The sequence below is a fragment of the Rana temporaria genome, chromosome 3 (assembly GCF_905171775.1).
Source record: "Rana temporaria chromosome 3, aRanTem1.1, whole genome shotgun sequence".
NCBI classification, from domain to species: domain Eukaryota; kingdom Metazoa; phylum Chordata; class Amphibia; order Anura; family Ranidae; genus Rana; species Rana temporaria.
The window spans coordinates 179,406,554-179,426,358 of record NC_053491.1 but is presented as its reverse complement, the minus strand read 5'-3'; the positions used below and the strand labels follow the sequence as shown (position 1 = coordinate 179,426,358).

General features: G+C 40.1%; 1 protein-coding gene across 2 annotated transcripts in view; it reads left to right on the top strand.

Moving 5' to 3' along the window:
• SLC38A1 (solute carrier family 38 member 1) overlaps positions 1-19,805 on the top strand; it is a 118,767-nt gene that overhangs the window by 86,987 nt on the left and 11,975 nt on the right. For both annotated transcript variants that reach the window (XM_040343907.1, XM_040343906.1), the window contains exons 7-12: positions 1,129-1,207; positions 1,703-1,785; positions 5,820-5,878; positions 5,972-6,094; positions 12,210-12,289; positions 18,548-18,648. In XM_040343907.1, coding sequence (XP_040199841.1) covers positions 1,129-1,207; positions 1,703-1,785; positions 5,820-5,878; positions 5,972-6,094; positions 12,210-12,289; positions 18,548-18,648 — 525 coding nt within the window. The remainder of the gene's footprint in view (positions 1-1,128; positions 1,208-1,702; positions 1,786-5,819; positions 5,879-5,971; positions 6,095-12,209; positions 12,290-18,547; positions 18,649-19,805) is intronic.

Here is a 19,805-nt window from a genome sequence, read left to right as displayed (position 1 = left end):
GATCCCTGCCTTACACGCACATGTCTTTATAGACCTTGCTTTGTGCACTGGTGCACAGTCATGTTAGAACGGGAAGGGGCCATCCCCAAACTGTTCCCACAAAGTTGGGAGCATGAAATTGTCCAAAATGTCTTGTCACTGGAAATAAGGGGCCAAGCCCAACCCCTGAAAAACAACCCCACACCATAATCCACCCCTCCACCAAATGATTTGGACCAGTGTAGAAAGCAAGGTCCATAAAGACATGGATGAGCGAGTTTGGGGTGGAGAAACTTGACTGGCCTGCATAGAGTCCTGACCTCAACCCAACAGAACACCTTTGGGATGAGTTAGAACAGAGACTGCAAACCGGACCTTCTCAGCCAACATCAGTGCCTGACCTCACAAATGCGCTTCTGGAAGAATGGTCAAGCATTCTCATAGACACCTAAACCTTGTGGACAGCCTTCCCAGAAGAGTTGAAGCTGTTATAGCTGCAAAGGGTGGGTCAACCCAATATTGAACCCTACGGACTAAGACTAGGATCAGGTCCACCTGTCAGTTTTTTAGGCAGACATGATCTAACCATCCATTGCTCTCTGTGGAGCGTCAGATGTATTTTTTATATATATATATATATATATATATATATATATATATATATATATATATATATATATATATATATATATATATATATATAATTCTTTATTTAAAGATTTTTTCTTATCAGTTATAGCAAAACGTATAAACAATATCAAGAGAAGGTTTAATTCTAGATTATAGTAAGAAAACAAATCTAGCCTTTCGACCAGACTAGAAAAAAGTAAATACAAACAATAATTAGGACCTACAGCGTATCAAATTAAACCTTCATAGGATTAGGAATTTAAACCCGAGAGACAAAAGAGAAAGGAAAAAAATAAATGCCAAGTTAATAATATTACCACTATTGTTACCCTAGGGAACATTCCCTGCCTATTTCTCCTCGAATCCTTCCTAAGTTGTACCTTCCCTTCTCTTGGTCAAAACAAAACACAAAAGAAAAAATTCTCTGTACCCTTCACCACTGGCTATTAAGGGCATGATTGCTCATAAATATACATAAGGCATTACTATGGTTATTGTTAATTTTTCTCTCTTTTACAGCAATGCTCAGCTATCTGTTTATAGTTAAAAATGAACTACCCAATGTCCTTAAATTTCTGATGGGAATAGAAGATTCAACGTAAGTCAACTTTTTAGATACTGAGTACAATCTATTATATGTTGTTAATTCAATTTAGATTTTGATCAAATAACACCTTAACTATGTTTCTTTTTAACACAAACAAGAACATTTTACCTATGTTTAATTCTGAACTCAAGTTATTTGGAGTTAGGAAGTTGGAACAATTAAGATGTTTCCGAGGCGTAGTATTTTCACCCAACAGACATTTAGATTTTAGGAAATGGAGTTCAAAATAGATTCAGTAATATGAATTCTTAACCAATATTTGATAGTGATGAAAAATATGTTAGTGAGATGCTCAGGCATGAATATGGAACAATGGACTTTTCAGAATTTTGCTGTAAAACAAGTCATTTTAGTATGAAGCATTAACCTCAAGTTGTAAAGCGCTGTGTAAACTGTTGGCGCTATATACAGTAAATCCTGTATAATATTTTAAGTGCTTTGACTATATTTTAGCCATTTGGTTCTTATTTTTATATTGTTTTACAGGCCATGGTATTTGGATGGTCGTTTTCTTCTAGTCCTCGTCACTGTGATAATCATCCTTCCATTGTGTCTTCTTAAGAATTTAGGTAAAGTACAGTTTTATAGGCGTCAGTAACTAATCATGTTGTATACTTCTTCTAGTTGTGGTTTATATACTGTATCATATTCCCCCACCACCCTTTTGATGCTGCTTAAAATAAATAAATACGCTAAAAAAGTATATATTTATATATATATATATATATATATATATATATATATATATATATATATATACCCATCCCCCCTTCCTGAAACAGTGACAACAAATTTACCAAACAGGAAGTAAGGGAAAATATGAAACACATGAAGAAAAAAAAAAATCCCAGAGTAGAGGAAGGCTGGAATCCTGTAAAGCACAGGTGTCAAATACAAGGCCCGCGCACTTGCGCTGTAATCGTGATGCATCACGGAATCGAATCAAATCGTTGACATGATAATCGTAATAGAAATCGACCCTCCAGGCCATTACATGTGGCCCTCGCACCTCTCCTGCAGCTGCAGGAGAGCTCCAGCCCTCCTCTGGTCCTCCTCCAGACCCTTACTTTCTGCTTTTAAGCAATGCATCCAGCTTCTTCCCAGCAGCAGCATAAGGTAAGGGTTGTGCACTGTGATGTAAGGGAGGGTGGGGGACTCAACTTCTGTTGGTGGGTTGGCTTTTAACATCTAATGTAAGGGGAGGGGATGCGCTGGACATCTAATTTTACAGATACAACCGACCCTTTTGAGGGCAATCATAATGCTGATGAGGCTCACAATGAGATTGAGTTTGACACCCCTTCTCCTGTATGTTATCTGATGGCACTTGTCCCGCCCCCTCCCTGGAACAATAAATACAGTATATAGCAGTGCGCAGCGCTTGGGGATTCGTTGGGGGCCACAAAAGATATACATTTACAAATTACTAGTGGGGCCGCATGAAACCGGGCCATGGGCCGCAATTGGCCCCCAGGCTGGACTTTGGACATGCCTGATCTAGTGGATCTAGCAGATTCCTCCATCCTCACAAAATAGGGCGGATCAAGGAAATCCCCCCCCCCCCCCAGGACATTGTATTCTAGGCAGTGGGACCCACAGCTGTCAGAGTATACTGATCAGTGGCTGCAGCCGCTGATCGACAAAGGTTTTCTTGCATGCCCCTTTGACAGAAGTTGATCAAACGATCGACTTATGCCAAGCAGGGGAGGCCACACACTAATCAAAATTTGGGTGGTCTTTGCTGAACCGGTCTCATTTTGGCAGTGTATGTCAGTTTAAGATGGCAAAAAGCTTGCTGTATGTGTCTTGGGGATTGTTTTCCTATATTACAAGCTGGGATTCTCAGGTCCAAAGAATAAAGACAAAGGGACTAAAATGGACTTAGATATAATAGAGATAATAGAACAGCAAAGCTTGGATCAAAAATTAAAGTACCGCAGTACTGAGCAGGTAAACAGTGCTCCTTCTATACATTTAGGGGTAGATTCACAGACAAGATACAACGGCGTATCTCCAGATACGCCGTCGTATCTCTGAGTCCGGACGGTCGTATCTATGCACCTGATTCATAGAATCAGTCACGCATAGATTTCTATTAGATCCGACTAGCGTAAGTCTCTTACGCCGTCAGATCCTAACTGCATTTTTCCGCTGACCGCTAGGGGCGTGTATGCTGATTTACGCGGCGAAATATGTAAATCAGCAAGATACGCGAATTCACGAACGTACGCCCGGCCGTCGCAGTACATTTACAGCGTTTACGTTAGGCTTTTCCCGGCGTATAGTTACCCCTGCTATATGTTGGGCATAAGTGCGGCGTACCAATGTTAAGTATGGCCGTCGTTCCCGAATCAAATTTTAAATTTTTTACGTCGTTTGCGTAATTCGTCCATGAATGGGGCTGGACGTCATTTACATTCACGTCGAAACCAATGATGTCCTTGCGGCGTACTTTGGAGCAATGCACACTGAGAAATTCCACGGACGGCGCATGCGCCGTTCGGGAAAAACACCAATCACGTCGGGTCAAGCCTAATTTACATAACACACGCCCACCTCTTCACTATTTGAATTAGGCGGGCTTACGCCGGCCTATTTACGCTACGCCGCCGCAACTTTCTTTTAAGAATACGGCACTTGCCTGTAAAAGTTGCGGAGGCGTAACGTCAATAGGATACGTTACGCCCGCACAAAGAAACGCCAATCTATGTGAATCTACCCCTCAATTTCCCATTTTGATTGAAATTACCCTAAAATATAACATCTCAGTGTGTCTTTATTGACCATACACCAGCAAGATGCAAAGGCTGATTTACCAAAGAAGCTGAAAATCTTATACAAATGTAACAAATATTTACTTAAAAATAATGCAATCATGTGAAAAGTAAATTCTTGTTTACTTTAATGCAGAGGTCCACCCAAATTTTTTTTTTAAAAAACAGCAGCTTCAAAAAAAAATTCAATCCAAAAATGTGCAGGTGCTTTTCACATGATTCGATAATTCAAGAAAATAGTCTTTTTTTTTTTTTTTTTTCGAGTGAAGATTCCCAACTTTATTATAAAAAATAGCCCAACAGTATATATTAAAACATTTTTATTATTTTTTTTTGTTATTTATCCACCAAGTTGAATAAAAAAAACATATATGCAATGGGCTAGATTCACATAGATCAGCGGATCTTTAGATCCGCGTGATCTATGCGATTTAAGATCCGCTGCCGCAAGTTTGAGAGGCAAGTGGCTAATTCACTAAACACTTACCTCCAAACTTGCGGCGGCGGATCGTAAATCCCCCGGCGGAATTCAAATTCTGCGGCTAGGGGGAGTGTACTATTTAAATCAGGCGCGTCCCCGCGCCGATTTAAATGAGCATGCGCCGTCCACGAAATTTCCCGGCGTGCATTGCTCCCACTGAGGTCGCTAGGACGTCAGTGGTTTCGGCGTGAGCGTAACTTGCGGCGCGCGAGTTTCTGAATCGGCGTACGCAAACGACGTAAAAAAAAAAAAATCGACGCGGGAACGACGGCTATACTTAACTATGGCTGCGCCTCATAGAAGCAGGGGTAAGGCTGCATTCACACCTAATCGCAGCGTTTTGTCCCGCGAATTGCGGCGACAAATTGCAGCGTTTTGTACCGCGATTTGCAGCGACAAAACGCTGCGATTGTGAATGCAGCTTACCCCCAGGTCCACATCTCCTATGCCGAACGCCGAAAGCCGCCTGAAAAAAAGGTCCGGGACTTGTTTTCAGGTGGCAGGCGTACGGCGTTCGGTGTGGAGATGTGAACCATCTCCATAGAGGGCAATGTAAAATCATCCCTCCAGCGTCTTAGGGGCTGCTGCGGCGTCGCGCTTCAGGCGTATATACGCCTAAGTGTGAACAGAGCCTAAGTATACGCCGGGAAAACCGCTACGGAAACGTCGTAACAACACTGCGTCGGGTCCGCGTACGTTCATGAATTGCCGTATCTCGCTGATTTACATATTTCTCAGTGTAAATCAGCGAGAACGCCCCCGCGGGCATTTTTTTTTTAATTGCAGTTAAGATCCGACGGTGTAACACATTTACACCTGTCGGATCTTAGGCATATCTATGCGTAACTGATTCTATGAATCAGGCGCATAGATACGACCAGCCTAAGTCAGAGATACGACGTCGTATCTCTCTGTGAATCTAGCCCAGTGTATTTAATAAAACAATCTTCCTACAAATCTGTAAATCCTGTAAAACATTAACTGAAAATCCCAGAACTGTAAAATATGGACTGGTCATGAACATGTCAATTACTCCATATCATAGAAAAGACACAACGATGGGCATGTGTACTGGACTTTAAATTAATAGATGATTTTTTGTGAGTGGATATCAGTTTTTGTAAATCTAAGGCATCCCTGCTGGTATCTTGATGGTTTAGCTATGACCATAATAAATTATGTCCAAAGTGTTTACCGTATATGAGGCACCACCTACTGGTGATAAATGTTAATGCAGTTGCACGAAACATGGACATTGGCTGTGCGATGTACTAAAATGAATGCAGTTCAGTTATACTTTATTTTACGGGTGATTAAACATTTTTTTTATTTTCTGTGACCTTTACAGGTTATCTAGGCTACACCAGTGGTTTCTCTTTGACGTGTATGTTTTTTTTCCTTGTTGTGGTAAGTCATACAAATATTATTCAATATGAATGTAGTACATTATGGTTTCCATTTATTCTATGATGTTTTGACTCTTATGTTGTTGTCTTATAGGTGGTATACAACAAATTTAAAATTCCATGCCCTCAAGACAATGTAAATGGAACCTCGAGTAGTTTACACAACACAACAAGTGAGCAAATCTGTACACCAAAATATGTGACATTCAATTCTAAGGTAACATTTTAGTATTTTAATATTACATATTATAATTCTTCATTATATTTTGATCTAATTCAAGAAAAATCACAATTAGCAAAATCTGTACGATTTACCTAAATAATATGTTTAGAAGTGAAAATTTGCTTTTCTAAACCTGGTTAACTGTTTCACTTAAAAGTAGGTTTATAGGTCTAGTGAAGCTTAACCTCCCTGGCGGTATGATTATTTCCGATTTTAGGTGCTGAAAGGGGTACCATTATTTTGCAAGGAAATTTGGCGTTTTACATTGTAGGCCTGTAATTCTTAGGAATAACTCACTTAAATCTGACCAAACAAGAGACTAGTAGGCATCTCGGGTATGAAAAAGTTTGAAAAACAAAATCATAAATTATAATATAATAAATAATTATAAATAATTATAACAAATAATAATATAATTATATTAAAAATGATTCAATAATGTAATCAACTCAAAATCACTGAAATGTGCTCAGTTGCAGAATTGTCGCTGTCATTACTTTTATTTTTTTATGATGAATTTCCCCACATATCGCTATCGCTCAATTCTGCAAGTGATTAAAATGTATTATCGCTGTTTTCTAGCTGCTCTAAAATCACTTTTGACATAAAGGGACACTTTTGGTTGCTGTGGACAATCTACAGTTTCCAGGCAGAAAGAACAGTTTTTATTATATAAAAGTACATGTAGGGCACTGGGCAGACCACTAGGGACAAAGGGGGTGTGTATTTTTTACATACAGTACTGTAATCTGTAAGATTACAGTATACTGTATGTATTGTGTTTGTTTACTTTTTGGAAATTGTCGCCGTTCTCCGCCCCCGTGCGTTGTAACGTCGCAGGGAACGGAAATCGGTGGCACACAGGCACTGTGTGAATGGAGCGAGGAGACACCGCTTGATCTCACAGCGCGGCGGCATCGCAGGATCCAGGGACAAGGTAAGTAAACCCTGCCTGTGGCTGCTGCGAGGCGATCCCGAGTCTGGCTCGGGGTTACCGCTTTTGGTAATGAAACTTAACCCCGAGCCAGACTTGGGAATACCGGCAGGGGGGTTAAAGCAGACCTATACTCCACTGAAATGTGAAAGGTATAGTAATGATTGGGGTTGATTTACTAAAACCAGAGAATGCTAAATCTGGTGCAGCTCTTTATAGAAACCAATCGGCTTCCAGGTTTTTTATCAACGCCTAACCACTTAAGGACCGGAAGATTTGCCCCCTTAATGACCAGGCCATTTTTTGCAATACGGTACTGCGCCGCTTTAACTGACAATTGTGCATGCTGTACCCAAACAAAATATATTACTTTTTTTCCCCACAAATAGAGCTTTCTTTTGGTGGTAATTGGTCACCTCTGCTGTTTTTATTTTTTGCGCTATAAACAAAGACCAACAATTTTTAAAAAAAGAACAATATTTTTAACTTTCTGCTATAAAACATACCCACAAATTTACCTTTTGCTGTAACAAATATCCCCCAAAAAAAGTTTAGGCCAATATGTATTATTCTACATATTTTTGGTAAAAAAAAAATCACAATAAGCATATGTTGATCGGTTTTCACAAAAGTTATAGCATCTACAAAATAGGAGATACAATTATGGCATTTTTATTATTATTATTTTTTTTTACTAGTAATGGCAGTGATCAGTGATTTTTAGCAGGACTGCGACATTGTGGTGTACAGATGAGACACTTTTGACACTTTTTTGGGACCATTGACATTTATAAAGCGATCGGTTCTACAAAAATGCACTGATGACTGTATAAATGTCACTGGCAGGGAAGGGGTTAACACTAGGGGGCGATCAAGGGGTTAACTGTGTTCTCTGGGAAGATGTTTCTAACTGTGGTGGGAGGGGATTCACTAAGAACAGAAGATCACTCTGAACTCCCCTGTCAGAACGGGGATCTGTTTGTTTACATTGACAGATCCCCAATCTGGCTCTTTGTGGGCTGATCGCTGGTGGCTGCTGGGCATGCGCATCAGGTCCCTCACCGCGCCACAGGTGTGCACGCACGCCCGATGCAGCTGTTAAAGGGACCGCTGTACAGCTACGACAATTCATGGGAATGAACCGACTTGCTGCCTTATAATGAAAATTGGTTAATTGAACAAGCTGATACAATGCAGAGCTGCACCAGATTTTGCACACATTTTGGTAAATCAATACTTTTGTTCCTTTGTTCCATTGTAAGCTTACAATGGTTACTTGCAGCTAATAAATACGAAAAATTGGTGCTCTGGGTACCCTTTTTCAGTAGATAATGTGTCCAGTGTTTAAGAATTGGTTATGCAGCTTCGGACAAATAGGAGGATCAGTGATCAGGATCAGACAGCGATGCAGATTGGAATGGTCTAGTAAAGCATGTTACCTTGTGCTTTAACCACTTGCTGACCGCCGCACGAACATTTACGTTGGCAGAATGGCACGATCAGGCAAATGGGTGTATGCATATATATATATATATATATATATGTGTGTGTTCCTTTAAATTTGCCGCCATGTGGGCTCGTGCGCGCCCCTGCCGCGAGCTGCGTGACCGTGCCCGTGGGACCCGAGGACTCTATGCCCGCCAGTGTCCCGCGATTGTGACACGGAGCTGCAGAACGGGGGGATGCCTGTGTAAACAAGGCATCTCCCTGTTCTGCCTTGTGACAGGACACTGATCTTCTGCTCCCTGTCATTGGGAGCAGTGATCAATGTCATGTCACATGTAGCCCAGTCCTCACACAGTTAGAATCACTCCCTAGGACACACTTAACCCCCTTCCTTGCCCCCTAGTGGTTAACCCCCTCCCTGCCAGTGTAATTTACACAGTAATTAGTGCATTTTTATAGCACTGATCGCTGTATAAATGACAATGGTCCCAAAATAGTGTCAAAAGTGTCCGATGTGTCTGCCGCAATATCGCAGTCCTGATAAAAAAATCGCAGATTGCCGCCATTACTAGTAAAAAAAATATATATTTATAAAAATGCCATAAATCTATCCCCTAATTTGTAGATGCTATAACTTTTGCACAAACCAATCAAGAAACGCTTATTGCGATTTTTTTTACCAAAAATATGTAGAATAATACATATCCACCTAAACTATATATTTTTTAGGGATATTTATAATAGCAAAAAGCAAAAAATATAGTTTTTTTTCAAAATTGTCGATCTATTTTTGTTTATAGCGCAAAAAAAAAAAAAAACACAGAGGTGATCAAATACCACCAAAAGGATGGGAAAAGAAGAACGTCAATTTTGTTTGGGAGCCACGTCGCACAACCGCGCAATTGTCAGTTAAAGCGACGCAGTGCAAAGAGTGGCCCGGTCATTTGGCAACCAAATCCTCCGGGGGTGAAGTGGTTAACCACTACCCCTCTCACAACTGTACACTCCCTATGACCAGAGCAGTTTTAAAAAAAAAAATCTATAGCCCTGTTTATTCTGCAACAACTTTGTCATTACTTAAAGTGGAATTCCAGTCTACATCTAACTAAGCTTAAAACGGCTTCCATCCCCATCAAACACTAAGGCCCTGTACACACGATCAGTCCAAACTGATGAAAACAGACTGAAGTCCAGTTTCATCAGTCCAAACCTACCGTGTGTATGCACCATCGGACTTTTGTCCTTCAGACCAAAGTTTTAAAACTTGCTTTAAATCGGACTGATGGACGCCTGACCGTCGTTCAAAACCGATGGTTAGTATGCAAAAGCATTGGTTCAAAACCTGTGCATGCTCAGAATCAAGTCGACGCATGCTTGGAAGCATTGAACTTCGTTTTTTTCAGCACGTCATTGTGTTTTACGTCACCGCGTTGGACTCGATCGGATTTTGAACTGATGGTGTGTAGGCACATCAGACCATCAGACCATCAGACTTCAACCTTCAGTCCGTTTTCATCGGATGGACTGATCGTGTGTACAGGGCCTCATTCTAACTATCCTGTAAAAGGAAGATGGAAGATGCTTATACTTGCCTATTCTCATTGTGCTCCGGTCCAGTTATGGGATCTTCCCAGCGGCCAGGTTTAGGGGAGAGGAGAGAGTGCCGACAATAGCTTGAATGCCTGGACAGAGCCATCAACTAAAGGCTTAATATGAGGCATTCATCATCAGTTGTCCCTCCTCTCCCCTGAAGCCAGCCATGTGACAGGATAAGAGCACCCTGAGAATAGATAAGTAAAAGGATTTTCCTTGTTTTGGGTGGTTAGAATAGGTGTTAGGAGGGGGAGCTGTTTTAAGCTTAGTTAGATCTAGACTGGAATTCCCTGGTGTGTGGGGCGAAATGTGTGTAGTGTGGTGGAGACATGAAGGGTGAGGCCACTTATGTTATGTCCTAGGCTGATTGGGAGTAGCAGTGATCCTTTCCTCTTTACCCTTACTACCCCCCTGGATTGGTATCAGGATAAGCCTGCACCTGATGTTCTAGGACACAGGGATATACTTTTGTCTCTACTTTGAGTGGCGCCAAAAGCAATAAAGCAGGTCACCATGAAAAGAGAGTAGTGTTAGATGCACTAGCAAATTTAGGGCCCTTTTACAGGGCTTTTCAATAAGGTCAGTTTTTTCATGTAGACCTTATAGAAAGCTCCATATGGGCCTAAGGGAAGGCTGATGTAAATGGACTTGTGTCAGTTTACACCCACCTACCTCTGAGTCCGTCCAGGTCTGGAAAAAAAAAGTGAAAAATGTCCTTTTCTAGAGCTAAATGGGATGGATCAGAGGCAACCTAATGTAAATGGGCACAAGTCTGTTTACATTGGGCCACCATCGAGCCATCATGAATTCTCCCCTGTCCACTGTGTGGCCTCGTACACACGACCAGTTTCCTCGGCAAAAAAACTCTCCCACCAAGTTTCTTGATGGATTCTGCCAAAGAAACTGGTCGTGTGTACATTTGTCAGCGAGGAAACTGTCGAGGAACTCGACGAGCCAAAAAGAGAGCATGTTCTCTTTTTCCTCGATGGGAATGGAGAAAATTGTCTCGTCGAGTTCCTCGACAAGCCTAACAAAAACTCGCCGAGGAAAACGATGAGTTTCGCCCGCCGAGTTCCTTGGTCGTGTGTACGAGGCCTGTGAATGTGGACACAAACTAAACAGGATGGATGGAAAAAAATTGACATCGGTCCCATTTAGCACCAATTCAACAGGGGAACCACCCACAGAGCAGAGAGGCACTATGTGAAAGAGACCATAGGCCAGCCATACACGGTTCAAATCTTGGCCGGGTCAGCAGGAACCGGTCGAGATTCAAACTGTTAATGGGCAGGCTAAATGTACAAAGTTGATTGGTCGATCAACTTGGGTACTGCCGGATTCTCTTGTGATTATTCCTGCAACTCGTTAGTATAGGAAATACATTTGTACTGTGTATGGCCAGCCGTAGATGGACCTAACTAACAAATTTAAACCGTTACTATTTTTTTTTCTTTAGGGATAAAGGTTTTACATCAATTAATGACCATTGTAAGCAGCCCTGTCAGTGTCAAATGGTTTGTCTGAAACCTTTGATTGCTACTTTTTCTGGACAGCATGGTCTGTCAAAGGGAGTTAAAAAGCAAGCAAACAACAAGCATGCTGGCCAGATTACCTGGTGAAAGAAAAAGTAGAAAACAGACTAAAAAAAAGAAAACAAATGTAGGCACCACATCTATAAATTGTTAAGCTGCAACATATTCAATTATTTTTAATACTTTAATATTTGTACTTCAGTTGGTCACATAACTAGCAAATATTGAGTGATGTGATGTGATGCTTTAGTAAACTGCCAATAGAGTGTGAATTAATATTCCTAGAACTTGAACTCGGCCTTTCTGTGACTATAATCACCCTGGGAAATACAAATTGTTATTTTAATGATTTTACCTCAGCAATTCTGCTACTTTTTAAAATCCTTAAAACGTCCAAACATATGACTTCAGTCCATTCCATGTGATTTTTCACTGGCTTCCTTCATTTCCATCCATTACAATGAATTGTGCATTGTAAAATATTCATTTGTTTTAGATTATTAGACATGCCCTTATTCTGCAAATGTGTTTGGCATTTGCAGTGATGTCTATTATTAAATTTCAATGTAATCTAATCACATGTGTCTTTTTTTCCCATCCACAGACTGCGTATGCACTGCCGACACTAGCATTTGCATTTGTGTGTCACCCGTCTGTCCTTCCCATATACAGTGAGCTAAGAGAGTAAGAGTAAAACTTTCCTTTATTTATTTTTTATCATGTCAGCATTGTTCACAGCAGGGGTAATAAAAATGCATAACTTATCAAAATAATAGCAACCTGGAAATCGAGAACTTGGAGAGACAAACCGTTTGGATGTGTTGTTACATTTCAGAGGATTATATTTAAATATTATTATTATTATTATTATTACTTTATAGGCTTTATATAGCGCCAAAAATGTGTGCAGCGCCTTACAATGTAGAGGGGGGGGCAGTAGCATATAGAAGGTACAGGAGGGCCCTGCTCATGAATAGTGTTGCTCACGAATATTCGCATTGCGAATATTCGACTCGAATATAGCATATTCGAGAAATCGCGCTATATTTCGAATTTCACGGTGAATATTCGCAATTCCGAATATTCGCATTTTTTTAATTTGATTTTTAAAACAGATCACATCCTATCGACGTCTAAAAGCATTGCTGGTATGATTAGAGACCCTGGGCCGAGTAGCTAAGCTGAGGCGATCCTTTTATGTTGCCAAATTGAAAAAAAAAAAATTGCGATTTTTCGCTATTGCGAATGCGAAAATGATTGCGAATTTTCGATAACTGTGGTAGGAGAACTCTGATTGTCTCTGATGCAAAAGGGGGGGGGCTTTGTGTATGTGTATGTTATGAATATTTGTATGTTTGATATTATTATTTTTTGTAAGAAGGAAAAAATTGCGCATACCTTAAAAAAGGGGAGAATACAGCAGCAACTCAAAAATGTTATACAACATAAATTAATACAAGACAGAAAATGGAGTCGCTCTACAAGAATAAAAAATATGTCTAGTGACAAGACATGTGGGCAAATTATAAAATAAGCAAGCGCAAATAACTTGTGAAATACACAGTGAAACAAATATATAAAGAAATATAGTCCCAATAATAGAAAAATAATCTTTCATAAAAATGTCTTTGATATGTGAAGTGAAAAAAAGTCCAAAGCATGCTGCATGAACGTGTTCAATCTTCAAGGTGTTTGATTGACAAACGGCTGTGACAGATGGATAGAGTAAAGAATCACCACCAATGCAAAACACTTTTTATTTTCTATTGTAAAATATCAAGAATATTCTGAGCCAATCAGAGTGCTCCTTCCGCATTTGCCGAATATTCGCAATTATTTTGTATTGTAAAATATCAAGAATATTCTGAGCCAATCAGAGTGCTCCTTCTGCATTTGCCGAATATTCGCAATTATTTTGTATTGTAAAATATCAAGAATATTCTGAGCCAATCAGAGTGCTCCTTCCGCATTTGCCGAATATTCGCAATTATTTTGTATTGTAAAATATCACGAATATTCTGAGCCAATCAGAGTGCTCCTACAGCATTTCTCGAAATTGCGCAATAAATATCGCATTCGCATGTTGCGATATTTCGATAAAATATCACGAATATTCTGAGCCAATCAGAGCGCTCCTCCAGCATTTCTCGAAATTGCGCAATAAATATCGCATTCGCATGTTGCGATATTTCGATAAAATATCACGAATATTCTGAGCCAATCAGAGTGCTCCTACCGCAGTTATCAAAAAATCGCAATTATTTTCGCATTCGCAATAGCGAAAAATCGCAATCATTTACTTTCGATAAAATATCACGAATATTCGAATTTAGCGAATATATCTCGAATATTCGAATATATATTCGAGATATATCGCGAAATCGAATATGGCATATTCTGCTCAACACTACTCATGAAGCTTACAATCTAAAGGTGCTTACAATCAAATGTAAAATCAAAATATGTGTTAATACCAACACTAACTGCTTACCGTATTTATCGGCGTATAACACGCACAGGCGTATAACATGCACCTTAACTTTAAGAGGGAATTTTCAGGAAAAAATCTTTCCACAGCCCCCTGCATGGTACGCAGAGCCCCTTGCATAACACACAGCCCCCTGCATGGTACACAGAGCCCCCTGCATAACACACAGCCCCCTGCATGGTACACAGAGCCCCCTGCATGGTACACAGAGCCCCCTGCATAACACACAGCCCCCGGCATAGTACACAGCCCCCTGCATGGTACGCAGGTACGCAGAGCCCCCTGCATAACACACAGCCCCCGGCATAGTACACAGAGCCCCCTGCATAACACACAGCCCCCTACATAGTACACAGCCCCTTGAATAGAACACAGACCCCCTGCATATTACACAGACCCCCGAATTGTACAAAGACCCCCACATAGTAGACAGACCCCCCCCCGCATAGTACACAGACCCCCCGCATAGTACACAAACCCCTGCATAGTACACAGACCCCCCCATAGTACACAGACCGTCACATGATACACAGACCCCCACATTGTACACAGACCCTCTCCTCCTCTGCACTCCTAGGAGACCCCCTCCTCCACTCGTTGTGGACTGGAGCTTCTGAATACCTCCATTGGTGCTGTGGGCCCGGCCACATAACCGCTCTCCTCCAACCAAAAGCTACACTCGAGGAGGGGGTGGAGTGGGAGGGGGAGAGCGGCCATAACGAGTGGCGTTGGTGGATGGATTTAGAGGCTTGGATTTGCATTAATAGTGGCAGGAGGGGAGCGGCGTGGGAGGGGGCTGGCATTGGTGCTTGCAGAACATTTGTAGACTGACCTACTTATCAGATTCTTTTGTCATTACTGACCCAAGATCTATCTATACTAAACTAAAGCCTAGTACACACACATAGAGATTATCGGATGAATGATAGTCCGTTTTTTTTTTTGCTAGTCTCCATATCAAAAATAAATAGGTTACTTAAATACGAAAAAATTCTCATACGACAGAATAAAAATTCAGAAGTGATGTAGTGTATTTGAATTATATTTTCGGACAAAAAATGTACTGATTGAATGAAAATCTTACAATCTGGTACTGCACGAGAAAAAAATGTGCGTTTTTCCCTTCGGATAATTTCAGACGAAAGCTGTGTATTAATGATCAGATTATCGTACGATCGCTTCGAAAGTGGATTTTTTTGTACAATATTCTGATTGTGTGTACTAGGCTTAAACCTCTCACAAAAGAAATCTGCATCATATACAGGTTTACACTTTACTTGTTATTGATTTTTTTGTCTCTTGGTTGAAATTAATGGACACGTGTCTTTTTCAACCTGACTAGCTGTATAACTATCTACAGTATGTAATATGAAGACTTCCACTCTTGACCTCCTTCTAAAAATGCTAGCTGCCTGGCTGTTATGTTGATTTAATTCTGAGTCACTGACTATTGCAAAAGCTGTTTGGATTGTGGGACTGTTCCCAATTGTACATTTGGTCAAGGAGATGTTCTTGTATTGTTAAAAGCCTTTTGCATCCAATGTTCAGTACTATAGGAGACAGTCTTAAAGGGTCACTAAAGGAAAACATTTTTTAGCTGAAATGACTGTTTACAGGGTATAGAGACATAATAGTTAACTGATTCCCTTTAAAAATTATTAAAAATAGATAAAAACCAATCATTTAATGTACCTACAGTTTAGTTTAGTTTTTGCTGTTGTTTCCTGGTTCTCTGATGTACAGAGACAAAGAGCCAATAAAGGGCAGTGATGCTTTGTAAAACGAAACTGGATTGGTGCTGACACACAGTAATCACACCTCCTTGATTAGTCACCACAGTGAGAAATCTCCCAGTACTGTGGTGATCAGGAAACAGACAACCAGGAAGTGTCCAGAACAGAGAGGAATTACAGCAACATCAAAGCAAAAACGAACAATGAGGACATGAAACCAGGACTGCAGTAAGGTAAAGGAAGCTATTTAGCTAAAAAAAAATTCTTTAGTGACCCTTTAATGTTTTAATGACAAAAGACTGATCCTTTCACTGTGCATACACCTAGTATGTCCATAAGTGAGGAACAGCTGCTGTAGCTGTACTAAAAAATCACAACCATATAGAAGACAAGCAGATTTACAGATGTGTATACCTATAGCAGGGGCGAAGCGTCATTCAATCGTTTTAGTAAATCATGCAAAGAGTGTGATGATGTGGAAAGTGAGTCATCCATATAAGCCAAATAGATGTCAGGTTAACAGCCAGATTGTTGAAAGATCAAAGCTGATTTCCAGGAACTCTACCACTTTGTAAAAGGTGAAGGCACACTATGAGTTAAGTCCAAGGAGCTGCTTGACATCTCCTGGGCTTATCTCTAGAATTTACATTTCACAGGTTTATTGCCCTGTCAGAGAGAAACTCTAGGGATTTGCGAGGGGAGAAACACACATAGAAGCTATGCCCACCCCTCCCCTCTGCTGCCTATTCACAGAAGCCTTTGTATTTTTTGAATTTGTTTACCAAAACGAAAACAAGTGAGATGACTAAAATACGACTAAAACTAAAATGGCATTTTAGTCAAAAGATTATGACTAAAGCTAAATAATAACATATTCGATTTTTCACTCCAACAGTATATAATGAGCCTGAAAATTGTAGAAAAATGCTTAAATAATGCATTACAATTTAACTACACCCATTTGATTTTAGCCATCTAAAATGTACTGGAGATTTAGTTGACTAAATATGACTAAAACAATTGCAGAGGACTAAAATGGGACTAAAACTAAAATACCATTTTAGTCAAAAGACTAAGACTAAAACTAAATCGAAATTAGCTTCCAAAATTAACACTGCTGTTCACATAATACCAAGGCTTCTGTGATTGGACAGGAGGAGGGGAGGGCATAGTAACTGCAGCAACTCTCCTGTTCAAAATGCAGATTCAATTGTATTTCCTAAAGCGATAGCTTCTGGGAGTACTATAAAGCTGTCGGAAACCTCTAAATTTTGTTGGAGGGGCTGTTCGGAACCGGGAACTATGTTGAACTTATGGTGGACTTGCCCAAAAATTTAAACATACTGGAACAAAGTAATATTAGTTACAGAGGAAATTACTGGAATTAAAATACCAGAAGAGGCGTGGGTATGCCTGTTTCACGGGACTAAATGCCTTTCAAACAGTACATGAGAACCTTACTTTTCCTAAACGCAGCGAAAAGTTTGATTCCCAGACAGTGGAAGGATCCTAAGAGCCCTACGGTGAGGAACTGGCTATGCAAAATAAATGATATTTATTATGCAGAAGAGCTAAGGTTTATGGGGGAGGAAGGAGAAGGGGGATTCAAACTGAAATGGCAAGACTGGTTAATATAAGCAGACAGAGATTTGCAGAAAGGATGGTATAGAGCAGGAAGGGCGATAGGTAATAGGAGACATGACACAAGATGGTTGGTCGGAGAGAAGAGGGTGGGTAGGATGGGGGGGGGGGGATGGGGTAGGGTTGGGATTTTCTTAAAACTGGGAAATAAAGTATTCTTGTATATTTTTTGGGGGCCGGAACAGGCTATTTGACTGTGATTGAAATATTGTATGTACTTTATACCTAATAATTTTTTTTTTCTTAAAAGAATAATAAAATAAAGCTGTCGGATATAAATAATAGAGCTAAGCCCAGGAGGTGTCATGTACCTCGCTGGACTTAACTCATTGGGATTGATTTACTAAAGGCAAACAGACTGTGCACTTTACAAAGTTTAGTTCCGCCAGAGGTTAGTAAATGAGGTAAAGCAAAGAATAGCCAATCACATGCAGATCCAATCACATGCAAGGAAAAAAAAATGCTTTTTGTTTGGACATGATTGGATGAGGGAAGTCAGTATAGCTTCTGCTCATTTAATAAGCTCTGGAGCAACTGCTCCTACAGAGTGCAACTGCACTAGTGGATTTGCCTTTAGTAAATCAACCCCATAGTGTGCCTTTATTTTTACAAAGGAGCTGAATTCCTGGAATTCAGCTTTGATTCTAACTGTTTACTAAAGTCAAGGGCTGAGAAAAAAATGGATAAAGAAAAGAAAACATATACATTATGAGGGTCATTAGTTAAGAAGTACATTTTCACTTATCCCTGTGTATCAGTATTCCTTTTTGACATCCTATGCACAGAAATATCCTATTTTCTTTCATCCCCTTGCACATTATTGGGTGTTTGAAGCAAGCAGAGCTTATTTTGGCTAAGTAAAAAAAGAAAAAAACAGTAAAAATCACACAATATCAATTTACAATACTCAGTTTACAAGAATTTGGATATTTTCTTGTTTCCCTTCAAGGCGAACACAAAAGCAAGTCTTAGAAACTGGTCATATAGATTTTTAATCAATTTAACTTACAAATAGCAACACAACATACTACGGTGTAATGATTTAAAGAAATGTTTAATATATTTAATTTTGTTTTCTAGCCGTTCACAGAAGAAAATGCAGCTCGTGTCCCATTTATCATTCTTTGCGATGTTTATTATGTATCTACTGACTGCTGTTTTTGGATATCTGACATTTTATAGTAGGTATTGTAGAGAAAATTAAGACAAGTCAAATACTAATGTAATTTAGAAAACATAGAAAATGTCCTAAAAATACAAAGTCAAGTTACTTTACTTTAAAAGTAATCTAAAGTCAAGAAAAAAGGAGAAAGGCTGTTGCTATGAAAGTCAGCTAAAACGTTGTTAACAATGTTTTAGCTGACTTTCATAGCACCAGCCTTTCTCCTTTTTTGCATGGACTATATAGAGGTTTATAGAGACTTCAAAGGCTGAGTGCTGTGTTCTTGAGGCTCACCATGCATTGCACAGGAGGTAGTAGCTCTGATGCACCTGTTCCTAAAATCAAGAAAAGGGCACTTGACCATACTTAGTTCACTTATAAATGTCAGTTAGCCACAGCTGAAGAAAGGTCAGTTAGCCACAGCTCATGGGACGCTGAGCTATCCCTGGAGGAATCCTGGTTGAGGATGGCTGGTCTAGACTAACCAGGAAAAGGGCCTTTTTTAGTTTTGCTGACGGCATACAAATATTGAAAATGTAATTAAAAGGTAACATAATCATTGCTTTTTTCACTGCCGGTAACTCCACAATAGTATCAATCACGAAAAGTGACAATTTACTGGCTTGTTTCAGGATTCTCTGCAACACTGTCATGTTAACATGCATCAGAAAATTAGTTTTATTACAATGCAGTGCTGCCCAATTTTACAGATTTCTCACAGGACACATGCAGAAGACTACAGCCTCAGGTCACATTATACTAGGTTGTGCAACTTCCCACTCTAATGTGTCTAGACAGGATGGCAGTGAGATCAGCAGAAAAGTGGTGCCAGTGCCAGCAAACTCACTATTCTATAGTTTTTGCAGGCTTAAAGCAATTGTTAACCCAAAAAAACAAACAAAAACAAATAGATCCTGTTCCCTTAAAGTATTTTATACAGCACAGTGCTTGTGCTGTCTAATTTGGCCCCCTGTATCACCCGTAATACCTGTCTGATCCTGCCTGGCTATGCCCTCCCCCCTGTACTTTGACCACAATATATCAGGGTTGCTGAGCCCTGACACCATTGTCAGCGTATGTGCCTCCGTCATCCGCAGCCCTGCTCTCTGTCTCCTGTATCCTCTCCTTCATCATCACCCCCCTCCCCTCTCTGACTGTCTGCTTGTGTCAGCTCCC